This window comes from Panthera tigris, chromosome B3, assembly GCF_018350195.1.
Source record: "Panthera tigris isolate Pti1 chromosome B3, P.tigris_Pti1_mat1.1, whole genome shotgun sequence".
NCBI classification, from domain to species: domain Eukaryota; kingdom Metazoa; phylum Chordata; class Mammalia; order Carnivora; family Felidae; genus Panthera; species Panthera tigris.
In genome coordinates, this window is record NC_056665.1 from 82,948,582 (window position 1) to 82,963,914 (window position 15,333).

General features: G+C 41.0%; 1 protein-coding gene across 1 annotated transcript in view; it reads left to right on the forward strand.

The window, feature by feature from the left end:
- The window catches only part of NPAS3 (neuronal PAS domain protein 3), an 868,317-nt gene that overhangs the window by 774,425 nt on the left and 78,559 nt on the right, over positions 1 to 15,333 (forward strand). Inside the window, exon 7 of the mRNA XM_042989548.1 lies at positions 10,847 to 10,965. Coding sequence (XP_042845482.1) covers positions 10,847 to 10,965 — 119 coding nt within the window. The remainder of the gene's footprint in view (positions 1 to 10,846; positions 10,966 to 15,333) is intronic.

Below are 15,333 nucleotides of genomic sequence, written 5' to 3' on the forward strand. Positions count from 1 at the left end.
TAGTATCTTTAATAAATGTAAGTATCTCATTCAAATTGATAAGAAAAACACTAAAAATTCAAGTGGAGAATAGAAGATATAAATATAGGATTCATTGAAAAAGATTCAAATGGCCAATAAATACATATTAAAACATTCCTCAACTTCATTAGAAATAAAAATCGAAATTAAACATGTGAGATATTTTTACATATTGCTTTTCAGGGGGACTCTCTTCTCTGTATCTCATGCTAGCTTAATATTTTTTTATTAGATGAGAACAGATATTTATTAAGATAGCAATCAATCTGAGCACCATCAACATTGTTGATAAATATGTAAACTGATATAGTATAACTTTTCCAAAAGTCACTTTGTACACATTAGCTTTAAAAAAATGAACGAACAAACAAACACAGCTCATGGCCACCTGGGTGGCTCAGTCAGTTAAGCCTCTGACTTCGGGGCAAGTCATGATTTCATGGCTTGTGAGTTTGTGCCCCCACATGAGCTCTCTGCTGTCAGCATGGAGCTTGCTTTGGATTCTCTGTCTCCCTCTCTCTGCCCTTCCCCGACTCACATGTGCTCTCCCTCTCTCAAAAATAAACATTAAAAATATTTTTAATTAAAAAAAAAAAATCATGGTCTTTGACCAGGTAATACTATTTCTAGAAATCCACCCTAAGAAATAAGAAGGTTGAAAAAAGATTAATTTAAAAGAAATTCATCACGAAGCAATGGAATGTTACGTAGACAGTAAAAATAATATATTTGAGGAGCGCCTGTGTGGCTCAGTTGGTTAAGCATCCAGCTTCGGTTCAAGTCATGATCTCACAATTCATGAGTTCAAGCCTCATGTCGGGCTCTGTGCTGACACCTCAGGGCCTGGAGTCTGCTTTGGATTCTATGTCTCCCTCTCTCTCTGACCCTCCCCCGTTCATGCTCTGTCTCTCTCTGTCTCAAAAATAAATAAATGTTAAAAAAAAAATATGGGAGAAACAGATATGTTCCCAGTTTTGAAATAAGTATCTAAATAAATAGTAAATAAGACTGCAACAAAACATTAGTTTTAATAGTGACTGTAACTGGATGATAAGGTTATAGACATTTTTTTTCTTATTTACTTTTTCCGATTTTCCAAGTTTCCTATGAACTTAGAGAAAATGTAACATAAACTTATTTAAAAGCAGTAAATAACTGGTGAGTAAATAACTCACCAATCCTTTCTGCACAAAGCCCCACTTACTGGCTGCCTCCCCCGGGTCACCACCCCCTGCCCTGTCATCCTTTTCTCTTCCCTGGCTCATCACTTGGTCACTTTCACTTGTGTGTCTCTTAACCCTTGGCAGTCCCTCACTCTTTGGACTTTCTTTTGTTCCCATTGTCCAGCTCCCATCCCTGGGAAAAGGTTACTCTACTGAGCATTGCCTGGAAAGACCCCAAAGCCACTGTTACTAGCGTTCGGTAGAAAATCAGTCCTCTTACAACGAAGCAACTGCCAGCCACTGTGTAGCCTTATTACTTATTTTCTGTTGGTCCTTGATGCTCGGCCCACATGGGCTGCTAGGTAGCTTCTTTCACATCCAAAATCCTCTCCTTCTCCCACTTCACCTAGTGAAATTAAGTTGTTCCTAGCCATTGCCATCACAGTCCTCTTCCTCCCTCCTCCTCCCCCTTTCCTCTCTCATGTCCTCCTTTTTTTTTCTTCCTCCCCATTTCAGAGGCTCACTTATCTTTCTCAGTTGCTGATTAAATATCCCTTAGGATATTTAATTCTTCAATTAGCATTTCCAATGTATACAACTTTAAGCTCAGTCTTCCCAATCAGTAAACATGCTCAGGTCTCTTTATTTTCATTACCAAAATTCACCAAAGACAAGAGTGTTATTTATTTACTCAGTCTTTGGCTCCCTTATGTCCTGAAGTTGCTGCTGCCTCTAGAGATGCCCAAAGAATTGACAATACCAGTAAGGTGCATCTGGCATGCACTCGACTCTCTGGACCGTCCGGCCCATTAATCCTTCCTTAGTTTCCCATGTGTTATATTATTTTATCTTTAGTATAGCACTTATTTTAATTTTGGACAAGAAAATGTGCAAAAGGTAACATGTCTAGAATTTGCCACTGGTACGTGTCTATCCAAATAGTCGTTTTCTATAAAGCCTTGTACCAATCTGAAGTCCTAAAGTTACAGTGTGATGTGTGGGTGGTATCTTCACCCATTTATCTACGTGGCTTCAGGTCTTCTCCAAAGCCACCCCGTCAGTGAGGTCCCTGTGACCACCCAACCAGCCTTGGCCCTCTTTACTCTCCAGCCCCTTACTCTTCATGGCTCTTCTTCATAGCATTAATCACCACCACAAGTTACTATCTATTTTCCCTGCTCCCAGACGTAAGCACTTACAGTTATAAATGGTTCCAGCTCATTGTAGCTACCCAACCAGCCTTTAAATAACTGAACAAAGACTAAGTGAGCTATGCTAAAAATTCTGATATGTGCTCACTTGTACTGTTTTAAAACCTCATGTTGTCTTTCAGGGTCATGCACGGAGTCAGGGCAAAAAGTTCCAGGGACAGGCAGATCAACCTTTCAAAACTTAAAAGGTGTGCTCCCAGTCCACAGGCCTGCATTTGGAGAGAGATACTTTGTGTATCAATGGCTTGAATCACTGCCTGATTTTTCAGCCAGTGCTGCATAACTGTTTCTCATCACATGGCATTGTTGTAGTTAGTCCCCGAGCTTTAAAGCAGTGAAAAGGCAGAATGCATATGTGTGTGTTTGCAAGTGCCTCTGTAACCAGACGCCTCTATATAACTCCTTTTTAAAATATAGTATGTCGACAACATCTGCTCCTGAAATGGAGATTTGGCTCGAATGCTAAGAAAATAAACATGGCAGCTCCACTAGATACTGGCAACCAGTTCCTGCCCCATGGACAGGCTGCACAGAAGATTCATGTATATAAAATAGTATATTAAAGTAAACTTACAAAAGCAAAGAGCAATCATCGCAACCATAATTTTTTCTTCCTCTTTGGGATTCTAATTTTAAAAGCATTAAAGAAGACAGCTGCTCATGCTGTGATATGCGCTAAACAGCCTGAAGGATGGAAAAAAATATATTTGTAGCTCATAATAACTATTGACCTTTCTGATATACAATGTTCTCTGTGTTAGCTATTCGGTTCTATCAACAGTGAAGATTGAACATGACTTTTTAATAGAAAACATGGGGTTTCGAGCTGCCTTCACAAAGGTGTTTATGTATTGTTATTTTGTTTTGTAGTACAAAGACCAAGTCCTGATGCCCTTTGTCTGACATCATGTTTGTCGTTAAAAAAAAAAAAAGAAAGAAAGAAAGGAAAGGAGAGAAAAAGAAAGGAAGGAAATAAAAGAAGGAAACAGAAAAGGGAAAAAAGCCTCAGTGTTATTGAGTATGTTTTATATGAGGAATTGGCTCGTAACCACTTTATAGTCGTGATAAAAGCATTGCCACACTCGATCCCATACGCAATATTGGTAATGGAATCCAACGGCATCCCGAGAGGACATGCTATATTTCTCTCCCAGAATAGATCCCTCAAGTGGCAACATTTATAGGGTGTCTCCAATAAGATTTAAAACATTTGCTTGCAGTATTCATACGGCATGTTCTTTGGAGCGTACAGCCTGCTGCGGAATGGGTCACACTGGATGTCTTGTACTCTCAAAGGCTGTCTTTACAATACCCAGGTTTTCCCCCTTGAACTTTCCTGTTGCTTAGTAGTTGTATATAGAAACACCCACTGGTAGCAGCTTGACTCTGACACCGTGTCTATTTCCCCAGAGTGGTATCATCCACAGACCAACTGCAGAGCAACTCAGCTGAACACTCTCCTCTCCCCCAGGGGACAGCCTCACCAAGTAGCAACCCCTGCCAAGAGTAGGAAACCTGAAAGGCAACCTTATGCATTATGATTCTCATCCCAGGCAGGCAGATATGGCTGAGGAGCTTGTGCTGACAGGTGGCATGGGTTGGCAGATTTTTTTTCCTTTTTTTTTTTTTTTGGCCGATTGTTCTTAATGTGACATGGAAAGAAGTTTATTACATCATTATTGAACCACAGTTATTTTCACAGCTATGCTCTAGAGTTTCAGCTAATGATTCACAAGTTTCTAAACAAAGCCGAAGACTCACAACTGAGTGGGAGCAGGAATCAGCCCTAATGAGACTTCGACAAATTCGGGGCGGGGTGGGGGGGGGGGTTGTTGTTTTACTTTAAGAGCAAGCACCAGAGCCGATGGAGCCTGATTGCTGAGCCTGGCCTCACTGGCTGCAACTGTATTTGTATGATATCCACAAGGTGGTACAACTTGTGTTCACAGAAAATGGTGGGCACTGCCTTGCCACAGTGGCCAATGACCTGGGTCTAGTCTGCCGAAGACTGTTACTGTCTTCAAAGTTGCCTGGCACGTGACCGAGAAGGACAGGCCAGTGAAATGAAACCAACTCTCAAAAAGAGAACAAAGTATTCTCTAATTCTGGGGGACGTCGGGCCAATCCTTTTTTAACTACCAAACCACTGGTCCATGACTCTCAAAATAACACTTTGCAGAACATGCTTCCTTAGAGGTGAATACAAGGAGGGGACATAGGATTCCCTCTCCTCAAACAAACAACAACAAAAACCGCCAAGTCTTGGGACAAGATGTTTTGTGAGAGTGGCATGGCAGGGGTAAAGGGAATAATTATTCTTAAAAGAAAGCATCTGACTATTCAGCACGCAAACTGAGTGACTACTTATGTGAAACACAATCCTGGGCACTTGTGGGAGCATGGGTGGGGAGGGGGGGCGCGGTGCATAAGGGAAGCTGGAGAAGAGCAGGGAGTAGATACAATGATAGACAAGCAAGACTTCAGGCCTGCCTTTCAAGATCTCCCAATCTTGTAGATGACACTGTGATAGCATCTTTTGCAAATTGCACATTTTAAAAAATCAATTGAGCGTTTACCTTCGAGAACACAAACCCCACTTACAAAAATCAGCATTGCAGGTAGTTTTTCATGTGTAAGTGAATTCACCAGGTACCGACACTGGGGGCAATGCCTTCCTTCTCACTATTACAGGAGTTTGACCCATGTACATAGTTGTCACATACCGAAACAAGGCTATGACGTTTCCAAAAGGAGGTTCTATGTGGATGCAATATTAGTAATCGTTCATTGCGCAACAAATCACCCCAAATATTTTGCTTAAAAAAAAAAAGCTATCTCACATAGTTTCTATAGGTCAGGAATCTGGTAGCACTTTTGAGAAGTTCTAGCTCAGGGTCTTTCCTGAGATTGCAACACAAGTCAAACTCAGAGCATAGTCATCTGAAGATTTGACTGGGGCAGGCCTCACATCTAAGCTCACTCATGTGACTGTGACTGACTAGGAAGCCTCAGTTCCTCATCACACTGGCCTCTCCACCGGATTGCTCAAGTGTCCTCACAACATGGCCGCCGGCTTCCACCAGAGTGAATGACCCAGGACAGAGCCACCAAGAAGCCATTCTGCCTGTCATGACTGAGTCATACACCACCATTTCCACCATGTGCTATTTATTAGAAGTCAGTCACCAAGTCTAGCCCACACTGGAGGGGAGAGAAAGGAGGCTCTGCCTTTTGGAAGGAGGAGTATTGGAGATTTTGTAACACTTTAAAATTACTATGCTTGTCATCGTGGGTAAACATAAAATCTGCTGGGATAAGATCTGTGAGAAAAGATGTATTTACCATGTTTGTCCTACTATCGGGAAACAAGGTTGGGAAGATCTTATTAAAGTCAACATTTAATGAATGTTAGTTATTGAACATATTAGACATATGTAAATACATGTCTGTATATATGTGTGTATATGTATAATTTTTGCTCTGGGAACAAGGAACCATGGTAGGTGCTAAAAGGGATGAAAATTAGACATGTCTCAGCCTCGCCACCCATACCTAGGGTAGGAGATAAAATGAGGATATGAATAACTCGAGGAACAGTATATTGGTACATCATGATCTTTGGGGTCAGACAAACATTATGTCCTGTCTGTGTATTCTGTCACTGTCTGGAAGAGTTGGACAACATAGACTGTTTTATATAATAAAGATCTAGTATTTGTATCAGTCAGTATGGGCTACCTTCTGCTGCAGTAAAAAACAATTCTGAAATTATAACAAAAATTTATTTCTGTGAGAGTTGGCTGTGGGTTCTGTCCCACGCTCTCTTCATTCTAAGACCCGGGCTGATGGAGCAGGCACCATCTGAAATGTTGATAGTCACCATGGCAGAAGGAAAGAGAAAGTACCTCTTTCTACTAAGGGACTGACTCTTTTCAAAAATTACACCTGGAAGTGACCCATGACCTTGGTTCACCTTTTCATTGACCACAGAAAGCCATATGAGTATGTACGGTAACTTCCAAGTGGCTTCCGAGTGGCTAAGGAAGAGCAGGAAAACCTCTGTAAGAAAAGAAACAACTTGTAACATACTTTGACATACACTCATTCTAACATCTTAAAATACAGCAGTATCTAACAAAGCTAACAGCATATGCCAGTGAATAATTTGGCTTTATCAAGGTAACTGCAAAATGGACAAACATCTCTTCCCTTGTCTTGTGAAAGTCATTTTGGTTATTTGCACTTTGGTTTGTCCTGTACGCACAGAACCTCTGAAAAGGGAAAGATTCGTTTAGGCAATGAAGTAGGAAAAGAGTATATTTAACTTCATATATTAGCGATGTAGCCCAACTTCTCTTCTTCCTCAAAGGGAAACTTTGTTCACAATTGAAGAGGAACGGTGTTTTCTCAAAGCTTAATTTTCCTTTTCCCTCCCTCCTCCATCAGGATTTGGTGCCATTTGCAGAGTTCTGACACTAGATTGTCCCGAAAACATTTGTGGTGCATGAGAAAGAAAAGCCTTCTTTATGCTGGGGCCCCGTATATTTACAGAGACCCTGGAGAGAGAGTGTACTACGTGTTTGGATGAACCTGACTGAATCTCACTGGGATTGGCCAGTGAGAACTAGATGGTTCTCAGCCACCTCCTCCTCCTCCAGCTCCAGCTCCCCCATCACCTCCTGCCCCTGCATCATAGTGAGGCAGCAACTACAGTGTTAGTTAGGGATTCATCAACAAATGCATAATAATGCAGATATGATTTCACATTATGGTGGCATTTGCCAACGTAAAAATTATTATAACTTCGCTATAAATTTTTCTGTAAATTTTACAAAATATGCAAAAACTGACATTTCAAGAGCTGAGATAATTTGGATTTATTAAAAAGTTGAGGCCCTTGAGATTCAGCAAAAGAGAGTTAATTTTTTTTATCTAGCTTTTAGTTGTGTGGGTCTTGTTTTTGTTTTGTTTTTCAGCTCCTTGTTTATAATTCATGGGTCAAAACTGGCCACATCTGGGCTTGACCACTTAATCCATTTTTACCCATAAATTTCTCCTGTGTCTCAGGCAGCAGATATAACTTCTCTGAATCCCAAATTTCTTATCAGAGCATGCGGCAATCATGGCCTGCTTCAAAAAGCTGACGCAAAAGCATCTGATACCTAGAAAGCATTCTAAAATGTTCCTTTCACCTAGACTGGTCCCGCTGTCTTTCTAGAGCACCATTCTTAAGGACACCTCTGTCATCACTCTGTCCTCTTCACACCCACCCCCAATACACACACATACATATCTGCATGCATGTGTACACACACATACACATACACACACGCATCTTCAATGTCACAGTCATGTTGCACATCACCAAGGCCATGCTCTCTCTCAATAGAACCTTCATCAAAATCATGCTTCTCACCTGAGACACTTAGAAAACTGCTCTTCTAAAGTTGCCCCTCTTGTCTGTCACCTACAGATAATACACCTTTTACATGAGAGATGCCATTGCAGAGCCCAGATAACCAGAGTGTGTTTGCTAGCCCTTGAGGCAGCATGGCCCTGGCATGCGAGTGCCGTGCATGAGTTTGTTATGCGTCCCTTCGAAAGAGACAGCGTGGAGCGTTACTCCAGCCCCATCCCCACAACTAGAAAGTCCTATGGAATTACAAGAGAAATCTTTATCAGAAATCAAACTCTTTTCTAAGACCTCCCCCACTTTCTCCTCAACTCTCCATTCCCCCATGGTCTGAAATAAAGCTTGGAGACCAGTTTAGATTTTAAATCTCAGCTTCAATGGAGCAAAACCTGACCTCAGCATTCCTCTCACACCAGTTGTCCTGGGTTTAATTAACGCCGCCCCTGTATGTTTAGGCAATTACTGTTGTAACACACGGGGGGTGCTGTATGCAGGGCCTCAGTCAGGGCATGACGCAGTGTTTGGCCTCCAAAGCTCATACAAAGCTTGTCACCCAGCGGGAAGCACCCGTGCCACCGTCTCTAATGTGCACACTTAGTGTTTTACTATGCAGTGCTACATACTGAAAACGGTAATTTCTAATGATGCCTGAATTACTCTTCTATCGTTAGGTGGCTCCTTCCTCATGGGGTCAGGGTAGCCAGCACCCTAGCCCTAAAACCTATTTCACTTCTGCGGGAACTTTCATTTTTTCCTCAGCTACTGCAAACACAATCTTGCTGAACGGAGCTGAATTTTTAAGGCTGAGTTTGTGCTGTGGATTCTGATGGCTTCACGTTAGTTCAAGTCTCTGAGGACCAGTGCCAATAAATGTGAAAGGGACAACAGTAGATTGGCATACTTTTCCATTTCCACCAGGATGAAAAACTGCTATAAATTAAGTCTAACCTTAAATGTATAATCTGTCCTTGGGAAGGAGAGAGAGAGAGGGAAAAAAAAAAAAAAAGGATATAGCATCTTCAAGCTCTCGGCATCCCTTACGAGAAAAAATTGGTTCTAAGGGTCTCTGATCTTGTGTTTTAGTAAAATAGAACTGCACGGCTGACTGACAGTTCTGATCTAAAGCATTTACGTTTAAGTTTTGATCTCTCTGCTTTTGATTAAAACTAATGAGCTCATTTAATTCAAAATGGGAATCTCTGATAAGAGAAATAAGGTTGATGTGATTGGATTAGAGGGGCAAATTAAACTCTTAGAGCAGAAGTTTGTGCTTATATAGTGTATTAAAAAGCTGTTGGCGTATTATGGCGTGTTAGATGATGAGAAAAATTTCATAGTAATTCATATTTAATCAGAAGAAATGAAAGTACTAAATATAACATGGCTCTGCTTTTCCCTCGAGTGATAAAAAGCTGTACATTTAAAATGACATCAGATCCGTGCTCTCTAAAACAAAAAAAAAAAAAAAGAGAGAGAGAAAATCTTAAGAGAGACACATAAGAAAGGGACACTTGTCAGTGGTTCCCTCACCCCAGAATAGAAGTGCCACCAACATTGGAAAATATAGTCCTATTTAGACAGCAGTGATACAAGGAAAGCCACAGACCCAACAGCAAGGTTTCTGTTATTACAATAGCTCCTGTTCTTTCATCTGAGTATCACATTTCATATATTTTTTTAAAAAGGCATTTCTTTCCCTTAGAAATACATGGAATATGTTTCTTAAAGTTCAAAATCTTGTTTTGCCCGTTTGTCTTTGTGTTTTAATAACTGTTTTCACATATGTTAATTCTTAAATGTCCCTTTATGACACATATTTCTCTACCCTCCCCCCAGAAAAAGTTAGCATTAGTGGAAGGCTTCTCAAAAGAAATCCTGTTTACTGATGGAGATATATATATATATATATATATATATATATATATACACACATATATATACGTATATATACATATATATATATGTATATATACATATATATATATACACACACACACACACATATATTGGATGGATATATGGATATATATATATATACACACACACACATTTTTTTTAATTTTAGACTCCAAAAACAAATTTAAAACTTTAAAGTACTATATTAGAAGAGTCAACTTTGACAGCACTGATTAGGCTAAAAAATGCCAAAATTAATTTTTTTTGCAGGAAAACACTTAAATTTATAAAATGCTTTAGAAAATAGATGTATGTTGCCTCGTGGCCTGTTCGCATACGGGTGTTTTTAGATCAACAAGTCTGCAAACTACCATTTTAAGTTTCAGAAGTAAAGAAGTATTCCACTTAGTCTAAAAATGTATAAAGGGAAAGAGCAACTGTCTTGCTTCAGGGAGGAGACTATTCTTTGTTAATATCCTGTTCAGATTAGGGCAGGGAGCAAGCTGCCATTAGTGACAAGAAAGGACAATCGATGTTGGTGGTGGTCTTTACTTGTCTCTGTCTATACATTCCATTCTAAGCCCTCTATCGTAAGTCAGTTGAGAAAACTTTATGCTTTCTTATTCCCCACAATGAAGAAAACTGACTCAGGAGGTCAAGGACACTGGCCAGGAGATGGTTTCTTGCTTCTCAGAGCTGCCCAGTGGACAAATGTTACGAGAAGGGATTCACAGGGAAAACAAAGAGCAAGTTATCCTTACTCTTCATCAGAAGCCTCTCTGCTGCAGTCTTGGTTGATTCCATAAATCTATAGTGTCCTCCATGTTCATGACTATTCTCTCCATGTGCACAGGCCAAGTGGCAAGGTAGGCTACCATTACCTCATACTTTAGGCCCTACTTAGGGAGTTAAAAGGTCTGAAAAGCTCCTGCTGGAAACTGGAACAGAGTTACTTTGGATTCATTAATTTTTCTTTTTTATTTTCTGCAAAGTAAACATTTTCTAAATGAAGTAAATGGATTACCATGCTCTTAGCACCTGTCACTTATGTTTAGTGAACCCAAGGATTGCACCTGAGCAGTAGCTGTGAGGGGCTGTGTAGACATCTAAATCATGTGTGTATATATTTTTGTATTCTTCAGTGGAGTCAACCAGCCCCAGTCTGCTAACCACTGACAACACCCTTGAACGTTCCTTTTTCATCCGAATGAAATCTACTCTGACCAAACGTGGCGTGCACATCAAATCATCAGGATATAAGGTAAGCTGGGCTCGGGCAAGGGAAATATTTCTGTCTCAGGTCAATCCTAGGTCACTTGCATGGAGTTTCCCAGCTGCTTTGGGACCACATAATTAACGCCTATGATCTTGAGCAGCCCGTAGGATTCTTAGTGGTTTTCCCGTCTCAAGGTAGGGGCTTCATTACATGACTTGTTCTCACTTCAGACATTGCCGAGGCACTAAATGCCTCAATATGGTGTCTTTTCCTGAAACACTTGTTAATAATGCACCAGGGTCTTCAGCACTCGCTAGAAATTCACTTTGATGGAGAAAGTGAACCAAATTCATAGCGGTCCTTAAGGTGAGTGTTCTAGAATGACTAGAGGAATTCCACTTCTCTCTTCAAATTCCCCCTTTCTCTTTCGGTAAAGACTGTCCATTTTAATAATATCTTGGCCGCCCAGACTCATACGTGTAAAAAAGAAAATCAGGTTAGGCATCAGGACTCTTCATTGTAATTACACTTACTCCACATCGGTCATACCTTGGCAGACACAGGACGCTCAACATACAGAGTACATGTTCCCCACAACAGCAAGGACCAAGTCTGGAGTCATAATCTACATTATCGTCCTTTTAAGGGTAAGAATATAAAGCCTCCTAATCTCGGGAAATTCCAACACTTCAGTTACCATAGCAACATAAATTAAGACCTATGAAATTTATGACACGCCTTTGGCAACCTGAATCTTATCAATTTTACAACACACCAACCCGTCTCTCAAACAACATTTACTGTATATGGGAGGACCAACAGCATCAGAATGGACTGTAGATGTGGCTGGCATGACCTCTTCCAATTTAGGGTTGAGAGTTTCTGACAACTCGGTTCTGTAGGGTTACCGTAGCATTATCAGGGATGGTAATAGTCATTAAGTCGTTGGGCTTAAAAACCGTATACAAGTCACCAGAAACCAGCAGCTGCATGAAAGTCAGAACCAGGTACTCTTTCTGACATGAATTCTTCAGAGACAAAGAGGAAGGAGGTGGGGAAGCAGGCGTTTCCATGAACGACCTTTAGCTGAGCTGGCCTACCGTCGGAAAGGCACAGGTGGAACGTACCCTTAACCTTTAACAGGGTTCGAAGCGAAGGAGAGGCTCAGGGCGGCTCTGCCTACAGGTGCTTTACCCTTCAGAGGCCTGTTACAAAGGGATACCGTGGAGGGAAAAATCCAGACTCTATCCTCGGGACTATTTTTATTTTTCCTGCCTTCCTGAACACAATACATTTATTCGTTATTAAAGCATTAGCAAGTTTGAAATTTCTACAAGCAAACTACAGGTGTAGCGCTTAGTGTCATTTTAATGCGAGAAAGATCCATTCTAGTTTTAGGAGCTGTAAGGCTTCCTTTCACCTGTTTTCTGTCTTTCAGCTTTTAGTTTGTTGCTTTTAGTGGTTTTTACTGCTTTGTAGGGGGCATGTCCCAGGAAAGAGGAAGGGTAGGACAGGTAACGTGTAGTTAGAAAACGTAATATGGAGTATATTTCAGTATCATTAGAAAATTTAATTTTTTGAATGATAAAAAATGACTGCTTTCACATGACCAACTAGAGATCATAAAGCCTTGCAAAATTTGGAATCTGCAAAAAAGTGGGCTGTGCAAGTGGAGAAATGCTTTGTATTTCAGTCCAGGCAAGAGACCAGGTAGCTTGCATTCTTTTTGTTTTGCCATTTGGTCAGCTCAGTAAAGCGGTTTTTGCTGCATGACCTGAAATTGGACAGGATCATTTCTTAAATATTAATAGATCATTCAACAAATTTTTATTGAGTTACCAGTCTGGAGCCTGTTCTAGATCCCGTAATCCAGCATTAAACAGTAAAAAGTCCCTGCTTTCATGGTACTTAGATTCTAACAGCGGGAGACAGACAATAACAACAAATAAAGAAGGTGATTTCAGACAGCAATAAAGTCCAAACTAACAGTAACTACTACTTATGCATATTACAATATGCTCAGCATGATGCAGCGTCTATGCAACTCACAACTATCCTTGAAGAAGGTATTTTTATTGCTCCCACTCTACAGGTAAAGAAAATAAGGCTAGAGGTTAATCAACATACCTAACTTCACACATCAGAGGGACAGGGCTGGGCTTTGAACTCTGTGAGTCTGGCTCCATGCCCTATGCACTGAACCACTAGGCTAACTATTTTGCTGAGAGTAAAGCAAAGGTGGTGAGTGTGGCTGGTGGGGACCACTTTGGATATGAGAGTCGCGGAACATCCAGCTGAGGAGGTGACTGTCACCTATGAGTGGTAAGTGAGAGCAGGACCACTATGGAAACGGAACAACAGTGTTTCCAAAGCTCCTTGGGTTTAGGATTAAAGACACCTTGCTATAAGAAGGCACCTTCAAGAAACAAAATATGAAAAGGGACAACCATGAACATCCAGGACTGGAAAAAAGAAGTTATTCTGGCTTCCATCAAACCCTGTGGTGTTAAAGTGATCATACTCCTCTGACATACCCTGTCAGACCGTCTTTCTCAAGACTTCACGAAAGTCTCCATCCAGTACCTTACCCCCTGCCCAGGAGTGCTAACGTGAGAGTTGATTCATCCCGTCTTCCCCCAATAGGATGAACCATTCAACAGATCCAGCTCTACCCCTCCTCCTCCACGATGCCCTTGCCTCGTTAATTAACCTTGTCTGCAAGTTAGCAGAAGAGCTGATGAGAAGCCATGACATGACACACAGCTGAATAACATCCCTATTTATCTGTTCATTCTCAGTAAATAAATCTAACAGCTTATAAAACATTCAAATAAAACTGGTAATCACCCCAGCACCACACAATAAGCACAAATAAAAAGAAGCAGTGATGATAATTTCACCATACTCCCAATATTCCTCTTAATTTATTACCATTGTTTGCTCCTTTCTTTTCCCATAAAGCTCCAAGATGTTAAGCCATGCCCAGTGCAGGTCATTATACTTCTCTCCAGTTTTCCTGTGACCTTGGCCTATGCAACTTTTCTGCCTTGGTCCATCATCTTACCTGCCACGCTTTCTTTAGTGTTGTTATTATCACTGGCAGTAATAATAGCAGCAAAGATAACACTTGTTAAACATGGACTCTGCCACGAGTACTTTGCCAAACACCTCGTATCTTATCCAATCCGTACAGCATTTAAAACCTTCCTCTGTGCCAGGCGTTGTTCAAACTTCACATTCTATCATTATGCCCATTGTGCAGGTGGTGAAACTGAGGCTTTAATAGGCTCAGTATTGGCCCATGTTGGCATAGATCTTAAGTAGCTACTGAGGAGCCAGGATTGGCCAGGCAGTGAGGCTCCAGAGCCTGCCCTCTCCACCCTCGGTGTCAATGCTTAACAGATCAAGTCCACAGAAAAGCTCAGCATGAGCTAGACCTCAACATACGGAAAATTCGTCTACATTTTGAAAAGAAAAACCTCTTGGCCTGATTAAGACCTTCTCTTTGTGGCTCTGCATATCCGACAGCACTCCTTGATGGAGATTCGCAGAGATTTACCTTCCTTCCCAGGGATTTTAACACCCACCCAGGTACCTATAACCAAGAATTCTAGCCAAAGAAGAGCCACTCTGAGTCTGCGAATTCAGGCATCAAGTGTGATATAGGCCACTGTTGCTTCTGCTCCCTGGGCCTCAGGAAAGTTGCCCTCATGCCAATGAAGTTTCCCAGCCTCGAGCTGACATTTAGTTGTCTCTGTCCTCATTTACTTTGAAATCCACTGTAGCACGTTATCTGGACCAGCCACTTTTTATGCCTCAGGGGCTTCTTGTTGTGTAGGCCCCATTGTTGGCCACATATCTTAGCATAACACAGCTCTCCTTTAAATTGCACTGCGTCAATATTCTGCCTTCTAGATTAGGTCTATGTCTGGGGGAACTTACTAGGTATAGCACAGGGGGTAAAAGGAGATATGTAATCAGGGAAATTAGAGAAGTAAAGACTAATTGGGTCGCCTCCTTAGCTCCTGTCTTTGGAGAATAGTTTCCGTTAGCATGGGACTGTCAGTTTTCTAATCTACTCTTAAATGCCCACCAGCACCACTGTCATTTCTGGAGTTTTTATGCACACACATTATGATGTCCTAACTCTAATGGCACAGCAGAGCATCCTGGGCTGGGAAACAGAGACAAAGGGAGAGAATCTCTGTCATGTTTACATAATGCTAAGAATGTCGCTCAATTCACCGCACAGGTGAAAATCCTCAAATGCCGAGGGTTCCTGCTATGACATATATGAACAGATTACTAAGGGAGGAGAAGGGAAGTCCGGATTTTTAAAAAATTAATTAATTAATTTAAAAATAAATAAAAATAAAAACAGCCCCTATCTCGGATGATTTGGGTATGGATTTG